This window comes from Leuresthes tenuis, unplaced genomic scaffold, assembly GCF_036924035.1.
Source record: "Leuresthes tenuis unplaced genomic scaffold, fLeuTen1.0.hap1 SCAF_4, whole genome shotgun sequence".
NCBI classification, from domain to species: domain Eukaryota; kingdom Metazoa; phylum Chordata; class Actinopteri; order Atheriniformes; family Atherinopsidae; genus Leuresthes; species Leuresthes tenuis.
In genome coordinates, this window is record NW_027325358.1 from 38706765 (window position 1) to 38722582 (window position 15818).

A 15818-nucleotide genomic window follows, 5' to 3' on the forward strand; every position below is an offset into this window, starting at 1 on the left:
AGTGAGTGTGGGCAGGTTAGTGGTCAGATTTACTCTGGTTGTTAACAGAAACTGGACAGTGAACTGTGAGTATTTTGGTGACTATTCACTTGGCTGCAGATTTAGCTCTCTAAAGTAACCACTCCTACATAAATACACCAACATCACATCAATATATTCTGGACCTAATGCCGTAAATAACCCTAACCGCCCCTGAACTCTGCTGCTGTTCATGGATGCTGACTTCAACCAAAACAAATAAAGTTAAAGGGTAAATATTCTTCAGAGTACAGTTCATTTGGATAAAATGAGAATGATCACTGAAACTGACCTGAAATCTGGAAATGCTGGCAGGGTTTAGAAAATTGTCATAACCTAATCCAAACAAGCTGGGGATGAATGCAGATATGTGTAGTCTTTATTTCTATTAACTGAAATGACATAAAACCGATTCCACAAGCAGGCGAGAGCAGTTCTGTTCTGTCCCATCTGTAGACCCAGGTGATGGGGAGCTCATCCACGTTCTCTATTTGATGAAGCTGTAGATAAATGAACCGAAGATGATGGCCAAAATCACACAACAGCAGAAGATCATCATTTGTTTCTGGAGAACAGAAGGAGGGGTGGAGAAACAGGAAGACAAAAGCTGTTACTTTCCAAATTCAATCTAAAACTGAGTAAAATATCATTTTAGTCAAATACAGACTGACCCAGAACAGGTGACCATCAATAGTAACCTAAAACTACAACAGTTGTTTCTTTCACCCTGGAGGATCGAGGCTGTTTTCTGGGTAATTTCGTCACCTTTTATTATCCAGATCTTCCATTATTTTACAAACACAATGCTGTTAAATATAAATAAAAACTGAAAGCAAGGATTTAAAATCTCATCTATTAATAATTTATTACAACATAATACAGAAAAAACATGAAATGTCGAAAGTGAGAAATTTACTATTTTTAATGTGGTGATTAAAAGAAACAACTGGAGGAACATGTTGCATCTAATCAGGTTAATTAACAAAAAGTCAGTAACATAACTGGGTATAAAAAGAGCACCGTAGAGAGGTGGAGTCTTTCAGAAGTAAAGGTGGGCAGAGGTTCAGCAATCTCTAAAAAAACTGTCTACAAACTGTTGTTCCCAGAGTTTCTAAAAGTAGAATGGGAGGCAGAGCCTTCAGTTATCAGGCCCCTCTCTGTGGAACCAGCTGCCAGTTTGGCTTCAGGAAGCAGACACCCTCTCTACCTTTAAGATCAGGCTGAAACTTTCCTTTCTGATAAAGCTTATAGTTAGGGATGGCTCAGGTGAGCCTGAAACATCCCATAGTTAAGCTGCTATAGGCTTAGACTGCTGGGGGACCTCATCTGTCACACCTTTCCTCACTTTGCTCTCTTTTTCCCCCTGTTTAATTTCTCAATTGATTTTATGTACATGTGACATTATTGTGGTTATCAACTTGTGTTTCCCTGTTCCAACAGATATCCTTTGAATGGTGTTATGGTGTTTTTCCCCCCTCTTTTCCCTCTTTTCTGTCTTCTCAAACCCCAGCTGGTCGAGGCGGATGGCCACCCTTCCTGGTTCTGGTTCTGCCAGAGGTTTCTTCCTGGTTCTGGTTCTGCCAGAGGTATCTTCCTGGTTCTGGTTCTGCCAGAGGTTTCTTCCTGAGTCTGGTTCTGCCAGAGGTTTCTTCCTGGTTCTGGTTCTGCCAGAGGTTTCTTCCTGTTAAAGGGAGTCGTTCCTCTCCACAGTCCCTCAGGCTCAGAACGGGAGATTGGACTGAAGACAAGTTTCGGTGCAATCTGTTGGTTTCCTTAGCTAGGATATCCATCCATCCATTTTCTATACCGTCAATCCGTTAATCGGGTCCTTAGCTAGGATATTATTTTTTTAATTGTCTCTATATGAATGAATTGGATTATGATTACAATGAATTGAATTCCAATTGGCTTGAATTGGACTACAGTATTTAAGTGCCTTGAGATGACATTTGTTGTAATTTGGCGCTATATAAATTAAATTGAATTGAATTGAATTGAAATTGTGGAGCATTTTCAAAAAAAATGTTCCTCAATGTAAAACTAGATTCCACCATTTACAGAACATAATATCATCAGAAGATTCAGAGAATCAGTACAAGATGTCTGTGATCTTCAGGCCCTCAAGCAGGTGGGAAGCCGCAGAGAAGTGTGTAAGACTACAACTCTGCATCCTGGTCTCAACCCTGGGTTGTCATGTTTTTGGATGACTAATAAATTCGTCCATATTTCTAGAAATGAAAGCCGCTCCTTCCAAAGTGGGATGGATGCCGTCTCTCCTCATCAGACCAGGTTTTCTCCAGAAAGACTGACATTTATGTCTATCCTCTCCTCTTGAAGCGTAGTTTATGCTTCTACGTCACGTCGACGGCATTCTTTCGCCGTAGCTACGTCATTGACGTGGACCCCTACACCGTAGCCTTACACACACCTCTAAAAATTCCTAACTACGCGATGTGTTGACGCAGACCTCAAGGACTGTGATTGGTCTGCTCAGAACGTAATTTCTGGCAGTTGCTTTTTCTGGTCTTTCTTCCTGCACCGCCATTTTTAAAGTTTTCGTGGACCGGTAGGTAAACAATGGACCAAGCAGAAGAAAGAATCATCAAGGAGGTCAGGAAATACGACCACCTTTACAACTCCTCTTCGAAGGACTACAAAGACATTTTCAATATAAGCATTTGTTCTTCAATATTGATAAGCTCCAGCTGCAAATACAGCTGCTCCACCTCGGTTGTCTTTGGTTACTGTTGTTAACTGTGACCGGAAGAAAAAGCAAGGATTCGGCTACAACCCCTGAAACCACACAAACACACAGCCACACCCCCCTATCAGCATGGTGAACTGCAGAGCAATGTGTTCCCTCGACGCAGAACTTCGAAATGCTCAATGATAGAGAACCATAAACTAGGCTTTAGTCTGAAGGTGGACTGGATAGTGTAGTGGTATGATTGCCACCTTTCATGTGGGAGACCTGAGTTCAAATCCCCTGTATGAAAGGTACTACCTCCAGTAGGGGTCCTTAGGCAAGACCTCCTTACCCTACAGGTATCCTTTGAATGGTGTTTTTCCCCCCTCTTTTCTGTCTTCTCAAACCCCAGCTGGTCGAGGCGGATGGCCACCCTTCCTGGTTCTGGTTCTGCCAGAGGTTTCTTCCTGGTTCTGGTTCTGCCAGAGGTTTCTTCCTGAGTCTGGTTCTGCCAGAGGTTTCTTCCTGGTTCTGGTTCTGCCAGAGGTTTCTTCCTGTTAAAGGGAGTCGTTCCTTTCCACAGTCCCTCAGGCTCAGGACGGGAGATTGGACTGAAGACAAGTTTCGGTGCAATCTGTTGGTTTCCTTAGCTAGGATATTAATTTTTTAATTGTCTCTATATGAATGAATTGGACTGATCTTGAATTTAATTAATTGGATTTCATTAGATTGTGATTGTAAGGAATTGGACTCTAATTGGCTTGAATGGGACTATATCATGAAGTGTCTTGAGATGACATTTGTTGTGTTTTGACACTATATAAATAAAATTGAACTGATACAAATCATTTAAAATACAACAAAGATGACCCAGGACTGCTGAGCAGCTAGAATCCTGGGACAATATTCCTCTCTCAAAGGTCCAGCAGCTGGTCCCCTCATTTCCAGATGTTGTTAAAAGAAGAGGCAATGCTACACAGTCAAAAACATGGAACTCCCAACTTTTCTTAGAGATGTTGCTGCCATCAAATTCAAGATGAACTGATATTCTTCATGAAATTCTTGAATACTTCATGAAAGTATATGAGATCTAATCTACTCACCACTTGTCCCTCACATATTCATCTTATCCACAAATCTTTGTTAACACACTTACTATCCTGCCTTTGTGTTGGAATAGGGTTACAGTTATCATCAATGCATTGACGTGGGATTACAGCAAATACAGTCATGACTTAATTACCTTTATGAGTTGCAGGTTTAAAACATTGTGTTTTAATGTTAATACTTTACATAGTTTGTTCCTTTGTTCAGACCCACCATGCAGGACTAGTGTTTGGGAGGGGCCAGCCCATCAACTCTTGTCTTGAGGTATTGGTGATGTCATCATTGGGTAAAACCAAGTGGAGAATTTTGTTTGATTTCTTTTGAAATAATGTGTTAGGAATGTATTTTTATGTAACTTTTGGGTAGTGTATAACTTGACCCTTTTGATGTATGCTACAGACCAAAGCAGAACAGGAGTACACTCAATTCTGAATCAAGATGTTGGATTTTGGGTTCTAGGGACTTAGGAGTTGACATAATGCTTTGCCATCTTCATACTGTGACCAATTTTCGATAAAATGCTGATCTTAATAAAGGAGGATGGTCTGCTGAGTCTGTCCACCTACCACTTTTCTTGACCCTTGAGCCAGACCACACTACTGAGCGTGTCTACCATGTTACCTGTACAGATTAGTCAAGAGTAAAGAGTTCCAACAAAACGGAGATTAGGTCATGGTGACAAGCTTCACTAATGAAAGGACATATGTCCTCAGCAGTGATGTGAGTGTTAAAGCCTGAACCGATCATTTAAGAAAAAATTAGCTGGATCAAAAGACTGAGGACTGACATGGTGAGAAGATAGGTGGACCCAATGCACACTGGCAGAGGCAGGAAGATAAGGAAACAAAAGAAGCTTACTAAGAACCAACTGACAAAACAATCTAAACTCAAGCCAAAAACAGACGTGTAGGTGTAAATGTAGCAAAGAAAACTGCACAGGAGCATCACCAAGCTCAACCTAAGCAGGCTTCCCACATCCAGAGGTTCTAGTTCTTAGATGCAGTCGTCTCAGCCTGAGGCCCTTTACTGCATACTTTTCCCTACACTCTCTGCCCCCTTTTCTCTCTGCATACTGTCAAATAAAGGCCACTAGTACCCAAAAAACCTTATGCAAAGTCAGTGGTCTGTGCCTCCATCTCAAAATCCTGGTACCTCTGGCTGGTCTACTTCAGTGGAGTGAGATGGAGCACAGTTGGACAGGACAGGCCAGCTCACTTAAAAGCCTTACAAACAACCCTGAAACACACAGGAAGCTGGTTGAGGGAGGTCGCTACTGGGGTTATATGAAGATGCTTTCTTTTGTTCCCGTCAGAGAACCAGCAAAGCAGGATTTTATCAGTAACATAGGCACAATTACTTTGTCACAGTCTCTGAGAGAAGGAGATAACCCTTCAAAACTGAAAAATCCTGTTTTGACCACAGAGGTGATGGGTTTGTGTAATCTGAGGGAACAGCAAGGAGATCAAATTCACGTGTGTCCCTGCTCGGCACCTTCACTCTACTCACCTGCCTGCTTCTACTTCTGCCATCATCCTCATCTCCTCTGACTTTCACTCAGTCCTACTCACCCTGCGCGCCTCCTGCTGGTATTTGGCTGCCTTCTTGGTGTCGGCCACTGCTCTCTCCACAAAACCCACCGACTGGTCCATGTTGCTCTCAATTCTGTCAATCATGCCACCCTAACAGGATTGAGAGGAGAAGAGAACACAGCAAGACAGACAGCTGGATCACAGGAGGGACACATGTTCATGAGAAGGCAGGTGTCATGTGGTGAAGAAGGGCAGGAGGTTCTGATTGGTTTACTGCTTCTAGCTTCTTGGGCAGTAAATCAAAGTCGGTGAGTGTTTGGAGGGACAGAGATTTTGTTTTTCTGCTGTACCTGAAAGGGACAAAGCTTTCTGCTGCAGCTACTGACTGCTCAAATCTTTCTTAGATTTTAAATCTGTTTATGACACAACCGACTATGATGCTATAACATGAGCTGACTGTGGTCATCGAGATGAAACTGCAACACACATCCCACTGAGACAGTTGTAAGCTAGATCATTTTGCTTCATGTTTGTTTGTCTGGTTTTTAATCTGATATCAACAGTGTGTGTGCTGGCATCAGGTCACCTGACCTCCTGTTTAAAAAGTAGCCCATTCCATGCCATGTCAGCTAATCGGGACCATGTGAGCTGTAGTTCCAGAGGCTGGTGCTGTCATCCATGACATATACGCACAGAGTTGCTTTAACTTTTAACTGCATTTTACATTACATCCACAATGCCATTCTGTTCCCTTTAAGCTAATTTCATAATGACACGAATGGTCTGCACGACTGACAGCAGGTGGGAGGAAACAGCTACACATCAATGAAAATCCTCAATGAGCATAAATTGTATGTAGCAGAGGACAATATTTCTCACATTGTTTTGCACCATTTGCTTATATTTCGGGTGTGCTGCCTTTACAAATGCATTCAGCTATCAAAGAAAGTAGGTAGAATGATAATGACAAGGGAATGATAGGATTTGTTTTGGAACAAGAAAACACGCCACAAGGACAACACAATTCATCTCTTTCTCGAATCTGAAAACCCATCAGACTGCAAAACAGGAAGACATGTTCCATAGTGTTAATGAAGGTAGCTCGATATTCTCATTTTTGCAGGAAGAGTTTTGACTCTCAGTTCTACATGTTGATCATGTGTCATCGTTCTGTTTACCTGGTTCTCAACCAGCATGGCAATATCCACAAACATGTCATGGAGCTCTTTGATGCTGCTTTCCAGCCTCATGATGTCCTTATGACGAGCCTCAATCTCATTGAGAGCCTGCTGGTTGATCTTCGACTCCATGATCTAATGAAGGGAAAAGAGACACAAATGAAGAGAACAGAACAGATGCATTGTGTGAAAAAAAACCAAAAAAAAACTGACAAGTCTTACGACCTCTGGAAAAAACCAAAAGTCCAAATCAAGCAAACATATCATGAACAGCGTGTGTCCTTGTGTATTTGGCTGAGTTTGTTTTCTTGTCATCACTTCCCTCAGTATATATACTACCATGTTTCCTTTGTTCGTTTTTGCTATTGAATGTCATTGTTTTTTATGACTCTTTTTCAGTGAAACCTTTGGCAAAAGTTGAACATAACCATGGTGAATAAAGTTCAGTTTGTCAACGCCTCAGCCTCTTCATCCATCTTTAAAGAGGACTTTGAGCCAGGACTGAAACTGACCTGGACTGAAATATTTTTCACACAGAACAATCACTAGCATGAGCACAAGTTGCTGCCAGTGTCTTGATTGGGTCAGCACCATGGAACTTCAGTGTTGGAGCAGAGATTTACTAAATAAACCCAAAAAAGAAGCAAAGAACACAATAAGCTAAGTTAATTATTGACCATGTTGAGTCACCTGATCTGAATTCTGCACTGACCTACAGAACTAATCTATGGGTTGGTTTCAGAAACTGAACTGACATTTGATGTTTTCTGCAGAAACTGGTCATCGACTCTTTTTTCAAAAGTTGACATTTGTCATTGACTGAACATTTCTCACAGTACACAACAAGTTGACAAGGGTGATCCAGTTTGGTGTTCTTGCTCACAGAGATGGTGTTATCCTCCTTCATATCACCAACTGATGGAATTTAAGTTGAATAATTATAAAAAAAACAGTCATACATTTTCCATAAGTGAGAGCATAAATCTGTGCATGTCTGCTTGTGTTTTGTCTTCACTTCTTGAGAGTAGAGGAACACAATCAGTCTTACCCCAGCAGTGAACACAGCAGAATTTCCCCCTTCCAGCATCTCGTCCAGCTCCTCATCAGTTGTTGTTTTTCCCGCTGTAGAGGATGCACACATCACACATAATGTGTTTTACCATCAGCAGTCCTGACATGCTGTCGTGACACTTAGAGTACACAGTACATGTGCTAAGTCTGTTTCTTTTCTATTTACTCTCAACACACTCTGATGTGAGATGTGATGGTAGATCCACTCTTCCCTCTGGAGATTTTGAATTCTTTTTTTTTTTTTTTTTTTAAACGGGTAAAAGAGGTCAGAATGGTTCTCTAAATGATTATCAAACTCAGAAAGCATACGTAAGGCTCTTTTCTACTGATCGTGCTACTGTTCCATTCCAAACATCTGACAGAAGTGCAATGCTGTTGATAAAATTATAGAGACATAGGTAAGTGACCACAAAATTAATTCATCTACCAGTTGATGGAGGAGTGCCTTAGCGGGCACAGATGTTTCAAAATGATCTGAAAACGAGTTTGACAAGTTTCACCGTGATCACGTGATCCTTTATCTGCCTGGAGCTTCATATGATCAGCAGCACTCACTGATCTCCAGCTGTCGGGCGATTCGTCCTTTGCTCTTGTCTCTGAAGTCAACTTGCGCCTCGTTGTATTTTGTCATAACCTCCACAAACTTCTTAGCCAGAATTGCATGCTGTGGGACAAAAATAGAGATGCTTTCTTACAGGGTGTTTCAACAGCATTTCATAAAGGTCAATCATCACTTCCAGATTCCATTGAGACAGGGCTTCTGTTTTGGTTTGGGAAGGCAGAGGGTTTCACTGTGTCCTGATGTTAAAACATGCATCCAAACAGAGAACAGGGGCAGAGCACGTCAGCTGCAGCCCTGACAGGATCAGACCCGTCTGCTTTGACAGCAGGGAGGGATGGCATTCCACTGTTTGCTGTAGGCAGTGTTGGACCACACTCTGAGTTTATCGTTTGACCGTGTGAGAGTAAATAAATCAAAGACTTGGTGGACTGTAAGCGCTCCATGTGTCTGTACTGTAAAAGTTGGAGCAACAGTTTGAATATGAGGTTGTACTGTCTGACCTGTGACTTGCGTATCCTGAGGTCAGCTGAGGCTCGTTCATCTGTGTTTGACTCAAGCTGCCGCTCAATACCTGACAATCACACACACGCGTAGAGCAAAATAAAGTCAACTATTGCTTTCTCAGGTGCATCTCTAGGACTACGCACAACTGTGCACATGTAAACACAGCACGAAGCATACCAGAACATCACATTTTGATCATCGTTTTCCGGTCAAATATACATGACACTTTTACACTTGTATCACACCTGACAGGTGATAACATTTCTATCCACTGAGTATCCAGTACCTGCCTTCAAAAGTCAAACAAAAAGTAAGAGAAAATACTGACTCTTGAGTTTGTTTCTGGCATTGTTGGCTGACTTTTTGATTTCATTGGTGAGTGCTTCAACATCATCCTGTGTTTCTGAAACAAAAAGTAGAGACATGCAAACAGGAGGTGCTCACTCAAAGTAATGATGAATCTGTGTGTTTCTGAGTGTCTGAGGCATTACTCTGATCGGATGTGGGGGCTGACAAGATGGTGGAGTAGAGTTTCTTGATTTCTGTTACACTCTCATCGATCTTGTCAATGCTGGTACGTATATCTTCAATCTGAAACACACACACATACGCAGAAACAGAGTCAGAAACAAATATATTCTCCCCCTGAAATGTGCAGTGACACAGATAGAAGGAGACCTGAGAAAAGAAGTCATCCATGAAAGCCTCATTCTCCACAGGAACCTCAATGTCATCTCCACCAGAATCACTCTTCTGTTAAAAAAGCAAGACAAGAGTGAAAGTGAACATAAAATAAGTAAACCTCTCAATCAGATGAACTAGAATAAATGCAGGACATTTAGTACACTCAAGTACTCTACGATCTTTTGAACAGAGGAAAAGTTACCATTTTACTGAAAAAAATAAAATGAAAAGATAAAAAAATGTCCCCCAGAGCTCATATTCCAAAGTAACAATGTTTTGGATATTTGTGATGAACCAGGGACAGGTCACCACTCCACAACAAACACTTCAGAAAGATGTTCATTTCTACAGCTATCTATGACGCTGTATAGCACTGTCACATGAGACCCTCTACAAGTTAAATGAATGCACACACCATTACCATCTGAAAACCTTAAGTCAAACAATGTATTACGTTGGACAACTTAGACTTAAATGATTCCAGAAACACTTCAGTTCAGCATAATGAATGTGGTGGTGCCGTGTATCTTAAAAATATTCAGATAAACAGCTATACAATATCTTCAAATATTATGTGTGATCTAATTTACATCAAACTATTAATCAACATTAGTTTAATGCAGTTTTAGTATTTATTACAATGTACAAGCAAGCATGTAGACTTTAATTAGAAAGTTTACAGCAGGTTTCCCAAAGGTACAGTGACTATAGCATGGAACTAGCTTTAGATTAGTATCTGAGGCTGGTCAGGGCCCATGCAGCCAACAGGTGCACAACAGCACAGCCTGATCTGACAAATAACTAGCTGAGGCTAACACCATTTGACCTACCTCCTTCAGCTGCGCCAATCGGTCTTTCATTTTCAAAGTTTTCAATAAAAGTATCAACAAAAATAGAGAGTTATAGTAATAGACAGCAGTACAGGTCTCAGTAAACTATATTTTCCCCTAGCCTACACGGCTTCCAAAATGGCCTCCAAATTCACTCAGTAGAGATTGATTAGCTTCTTCTAATAATCCTGGAGAGTGGAGCATAGGATGCCAGACAGAGAGCTGGAAATACGGAATTGTAGTTCATAAGGAAAAATTTAACTCTTTGAACAGAACAGGTTGTTTCGATGGCCTCCTCTGAGAACAAACTGTGGTCAATCTACCCTGACTACCAACTAAGCCTCTATCCTCTAAGAACGGATTAGGACAGCAGTGTTCAGGAAGATAAACCTCTCCCCCGTCCTCCCTCCCACCTCCACCAGAAAACACTGCCTATACACAGCAGGTTTTACGCACCCCCCTAAACACCCCCTCTCCACCCCACACTGTAAAATCCTAAATCAAACAATTGTGAATAAAGTGAACATTCACAATTTGAATCTACAGTCATACTCATTCATTTAAGTTCCACACTTTTTATCCAAAGCCCCCTTCATTTCAGGGCTCCATAATGTGTGGGTTAAAGTAATATTGGGTACATTAAAGCAGCCATGTTTAGTACGTTGTTGCATATCTCTTACACACAATGACTGCTTGAAGAGGGTGACTGATGACATCACCAGGTGATGAGTATCTCCTCAGGTCTCCAAGCCTTGACTGCAGCCACCCTCAGCTCCCACTTGTTCTGTGGGCTTGTCTCTTTAAGTTTCTTCAACATATAGAAGGTATGCTCAGCTGGATTTAAATCAGGTGACATTCAAGAATTTTCCATATTTTAAACTTTGAGAAACGCTGGGGCTGCCGCAGCAGGATTTTGGAATCATTATCTTCTTCAGTTCAATTCAGTTTTATTTATATAGCACCAAATCACAACAAATATCATGTCAAGGCACTTCAATGATAAAGTCCAAGTCAAGCCAATTATCTTCCAATTTATTGTAATCCTAAAGGCGACTGGAGAGGAACGGCTCCCTTTTAACAGGAAGAAACCTCTGGCAGAACCAGAACCAGGAAGAAACCTCTGGCAGAACCAGAACCAGGAAGAAACCTCTGGCAGAACCAGACTCAGGAAGGGTGGCCATCCGCCTCGACCAGCTGGGGTTTGAGAAGACAGAAAAGAGGGAAAAGAGGGGGAAAAAACACCATAACGCCATTCAAAGGATATCTGTTGGAACAAGGAAACAAGAGTTAATGCCAAATGTACATAATGTCATATGAGGAAACAAAAGTGGCGAAAAGAGAGCAAAGTGAGGAAAGGTGTGACAGATGAGGTCCCCCAGCAGTCTAAGCCTATAGCAGCTTAACTATGGGATGTTTCAGGATCACCTTGTCAAATCCTCAGGACACTGGACACAGATGCAGGGTCTTTTCAAGGCAAAAGTGTTTATTTATATAAACAAGAGGTTGAAGATCTCCACACAGAGCAACTGAAAGGGCTGTGAAACTCCTGAGGCGCTCTCTTCAATAACTACGCTTGTAGAGAGTGTGGCTATGAAAATGAACAAACAAAACCTCTCCACTCTAGGAGGAAAACAAAAAGTTATTAAAGGTAACAAAATAAACTCATGCTCTCCAACTGAGGCGGACTTAAACAGAAACCGAGACACTATGATCGCTCCACTAATGGAGGTTTCATTAACAAATAAAAATCTCTCCAAAAAACAGAGGAACAAATCCAGGCTATGAAACTTAACGTGATAAAACTAAAGCTACGGATAAAGAATAAATTACAACAAAGGATATGCTCTGCAGGAGAATCGCTCGACTGCAGGCTCGAGGAACCTATGGCTGTGGCTGTGGACACTGGGGAATAAAGACGCGAGGGCGAGGCTCATGATAGAAACACATCACACTGGCACAAGACAAGGGAGACACAGCCTATTTGAGCACAAGAGGAGCCATGGGGAACTGGTGGAAACACTTTGGAATCAGGGAAGACAATCAGACACTTGACATAGGAGGTAAGTGTAAGGTACCTGAAACAAGAGGGAAGTTAATATTTCAAAATAAAACAGGAAATGACGAGACAAGACATGACTCAAAACGTAAATTGTGACAGTAATGATGTTCGTATCAAGTTGTTATTCATTTGTTGATCATTTTGATCATTGTCAACAAGCCTTGCAGAATATTTTAATGTCACACCCCATCAAACTAATAGACCTGAAAGAGGAGCATTCGTTTGATGGTTTGTTTGGTTTAAGGATTAAAGTTATTATCGCAAGTCTCAAGTGTGGAGGGAGTATTCCCTTTATGTAGGATTCCTTTTACATGTCCAATAATGGAACCAAAGGTTTCTCCCCAAATCTCTTGTAAAATTCAAATGGAAAGCCGTCCGGCCCTGGTGCTTTTCTGCTCTGCATACTTTGAATGGCTTCCGCTAATTCCTTCGTTGTTAGACTGCAATCCAATTCCATTTGCTCATTTTCTGACAAAGTCTGAAACCTCAATTGATCTAGAAAATAATTTTGACTGTGGAAATCATCTAAACGCTCGGATGTATACAAGGTCTCATAGAAATCCCTAAAAACTTTATTAATCTCCACTGGTTCTGAAGTCACATCACCTGCAGGTGTCTTGATGCTGTTGATTGGTCTGTCTAACTGCTTTTTCTTAAGTCACCAATCCAGCAGTTTACCACATTTATCTCCTTGATCATAGTAAGACTGTTTTAGCCACATTAATTTTTTTGCAACTTTTCCTATTGATAATTTCTTATATTTGACTCATACTTTGTAAATTCTTAGCTTTCTGTGGACTGTAACTATCATACAATTCCTGTTCCAACATTGATTTTCAATTGTCTCCATTTCCATACGTTGTTGTTTCGCTTTACTTTTCGTACTGTATGCTTTGAATGCCTCCTATCTAGCTCAAGCATCAGTCTGGTCATGATTGATTTCAAAATAATTGTTTATGCATTCTTCAGCAAATTTTTATAAACTTTGCATCCTGCAGTAACTCAACAGAAAATCTCCGTCTCATAGGGTTATGAATAAATGTATCTATGTAAATTTATTGATACAGCTGCATTTTCACTAATGCCTGCTATCATACCAGCATTCTTTAATTTTTGAAAGAAGTCCACATGAGACCAAAAAATAGTCAATTTGCGAACATGTGAACATGAATAACAGGAGTATTCAACTTTATCTGGGTGTAGTTACTGTGTAGTCCATACTTCAACCAAATTCAGATCTTTACAGGACTGCAATAGTATTTTCCTTGTTTGTATAGTAGAGAGTAGAATCAAGGTTAGTAGAGCGGCCTTTTGTTGGGACTAAAGTGCAATTAAAATCACCACTGATAATGTAGTATTTTACATACCTTGCAAGGTGGACAGAGTGAGGAAGAGATTCTGAAAAAATGTTGGATTATCATCATTCGGACCATAGATGCAAACCAGATTTAGTCGACATGTGGATATGTCACCTTGAATAATGATATACCTACCATATTAATCACAAATAACATGTCGAAGCGTCCTTGGGCAAGACACTGAACCTCATGTTGCCTCCTGATGTATCCATCAGGGTATGAATGATTAGAAAGCATGTAGTTATGTGTATCCTAAGACGTGCTGTATGGTGGGTGAATGTGGCATGTAGTGTTAGAAGCACTTTGAGTGGTCAGTTAGACTAAAAAAGCCTATACAAGACCATTTACCATTAGTGGTTTGGAATGGTAAAGATTTATGTATAAATATAAGCACACACCTAGCATGATTGCTGTATGGATCACACACTTTTACAACTTATTAATTTCTGTTGCTATTAAATGTTGCAAGAAAACTATTTGGGACTTCAGTTGTTTGATTCTGTCATATCTGCACCAAATTCCTCTGGTTCACATGGCCGAAATTTCCACATCTCACCAAACAACTTTGTGGCCGTGTTGAATTCTCGGCGCTTCCGCATTGTTTCTGTGATGAAAGACGAGAAACAGTCTCTCTATCCTGAAATTTCCAGAAGCGTATAAGAACAGCTCTGTGTTGGTTAGGCTTTGCCGGCACCAAGGTGCAACGTAGCTCAAACACCGGGGTCTGAGCCGCACTCAACTCCAGCCTTCGGCAGCATTTCTCGGATAAAATCCAGCAAAGAGACCAAACATATGCAGGTTCTTCCTCCTGCTCTTGATCTCCAAATGTGTCAGTCGTTTTATAGTTGAAGCCAATTCTACCCGCACACTCTCAAGTTCCTCTTCTGTCGCCATCACTCAGTTCTCCGCTCCTCAGTGTGTTCCGACACTTCCTGTTTAACTTCAGCCACAGAGAAATAAAAGGATACCTTCTATCAAATTCTTTTTGACAGGTGACCCTTGACCTCTTATCGATCAATCAAATTAATATGACAGGTGACCTTTGTTTGACATCCGTTTGCTGACATCTGGGGATATCACTTTTGACCTCTTATTGATCGATCAAGCTATTTTGACGTGTGACCTTTGTTTGACATAGATCAGCCATCTGTTCAGGAGGCCTTTGACATCTAAGGAAGGGGGAGTTTATGGCTAGGGTTAAGAATGATTACAGCTAAGGTCAGGAGGTTGTGAGAAATATATTAGTTGATTGTTTAAATAAGAGAAAGGGTTAGGGTTAATAGAAAAGTTGTAGAAGCGGTCAACATTTTAACAGCTTCAAAGACCGGTCCCTGTAAGGTAAAGATGAGAAAATAATTAGATGTGTGGGGGGTATTGTTCGACCCCAGGTTTGAGGGCCAATGGGTGGACAGGGGAGGGGTTTCGAGTAAAGGATAAAAACCCTGAGACAGTCAGTGTGTAGAGAACGACTTTGGGGTGAAAGATAGCTGATTCAAGATGCCGAGGACAAGAAGCAGAGTGAGTGTAGAGGAGAAATCTACGCAGGCACCAGAGAGGATGTGTACTCTGCGGTCTCTCATTTGTGAGACTCCGGTAACGATATTTGAAGATCAGCCCTTGATACCAAATGCTCCCAAGAAAAGGATGGTGTTTCTGTGCAGAACGCAGCAACCGCCGCCCGTGTCTCTACAGGAAGAATGGTCACTGGAGCCTTATGGACTGCGGGGAAGATGGGGCTATGTGTTCATGTATGAAACAGGTGACCTCTGTCTGTATCAGCTTGACGAGGGTGGTGAGAAGCCGGGACCTCTGACCACTGTGGGTATGCTAACTTCCAACGACTGGGGAGTGTTGAAACTAGCTATACCGCGTCATATAGAAGGAGGCAAGGGCTCGGCTGAGGAGATGTTAACAGTGAAAGAAGAACCCGAAGAAATCCCAGCAGCGTCTGCAGCCAAACGACCGAGACTGGAGAGTCCGAGACTGAAGAATCCTCTGGATGATGCTGAGCTGGCTAAAACAAGGACGGTTTTCACTGCTGTGTGGCAATTGAAAACAGGTGTTACAGGCCGTTGGTTCTTGCGTGCAAGCCACCGGAAATCTAATGAGAATGAAGAGGGGGATCTTTTTGTTCTTGAGTGTTATAACTCTGACTGTGGTGTGTTTAGGACGCTGTTAGCAATACCTCATGCAGCCTGGGTGGAGAAGATGAATGATATAGCGGATCGAGTT

General features: G+C 41.5%; 1 protein-coding gene across 2 annotated transcripts; it reads right to left on the reverse strand.

The window, feature by feature from the left end:
• Positions 1 to 291: 291 nt before the first annotated feature.
• Positions 292 to 10199, reverse strand: stx3a (syntaxin 3a). Of its 2 annotated transcripts, XM_072383899.1 has the most exons (10): positions 10170 to 10199; positions 9334 to 9408; positions 9147 to 9246; positions 8984 to 9058; positions 8652 to 8722; positions 8145 to 8253; positions 7567 to 7640; positions 6519 to 6653; positions 5380 to 5490; positions 292 to 583 (listed from the first exon to the last, which is right to left on the reverse strand). In XM_072383899.1, exons 1-10 carry the CDS (start codon positions 10197 to 10199, stop codon positions 506 to 508), a joined length of 858 nt encoding a protein of 285 aa, XP_072240000.1. In that variant the 3' UTR covers positions 292 to 505. The 2 variants fall into 2 exon arrangements, with proteins under 2 accessions (XP_072240000.1, XP_072240001.1); XM_072383900.1 differs by lacking the exon at positions 10170 to 10199 and having other exon boundaries at positions 7555 to 7640; positions 9334 to 9384.
• Positions 10200 to 15818: the final 5619 nt, after the last annotated feature.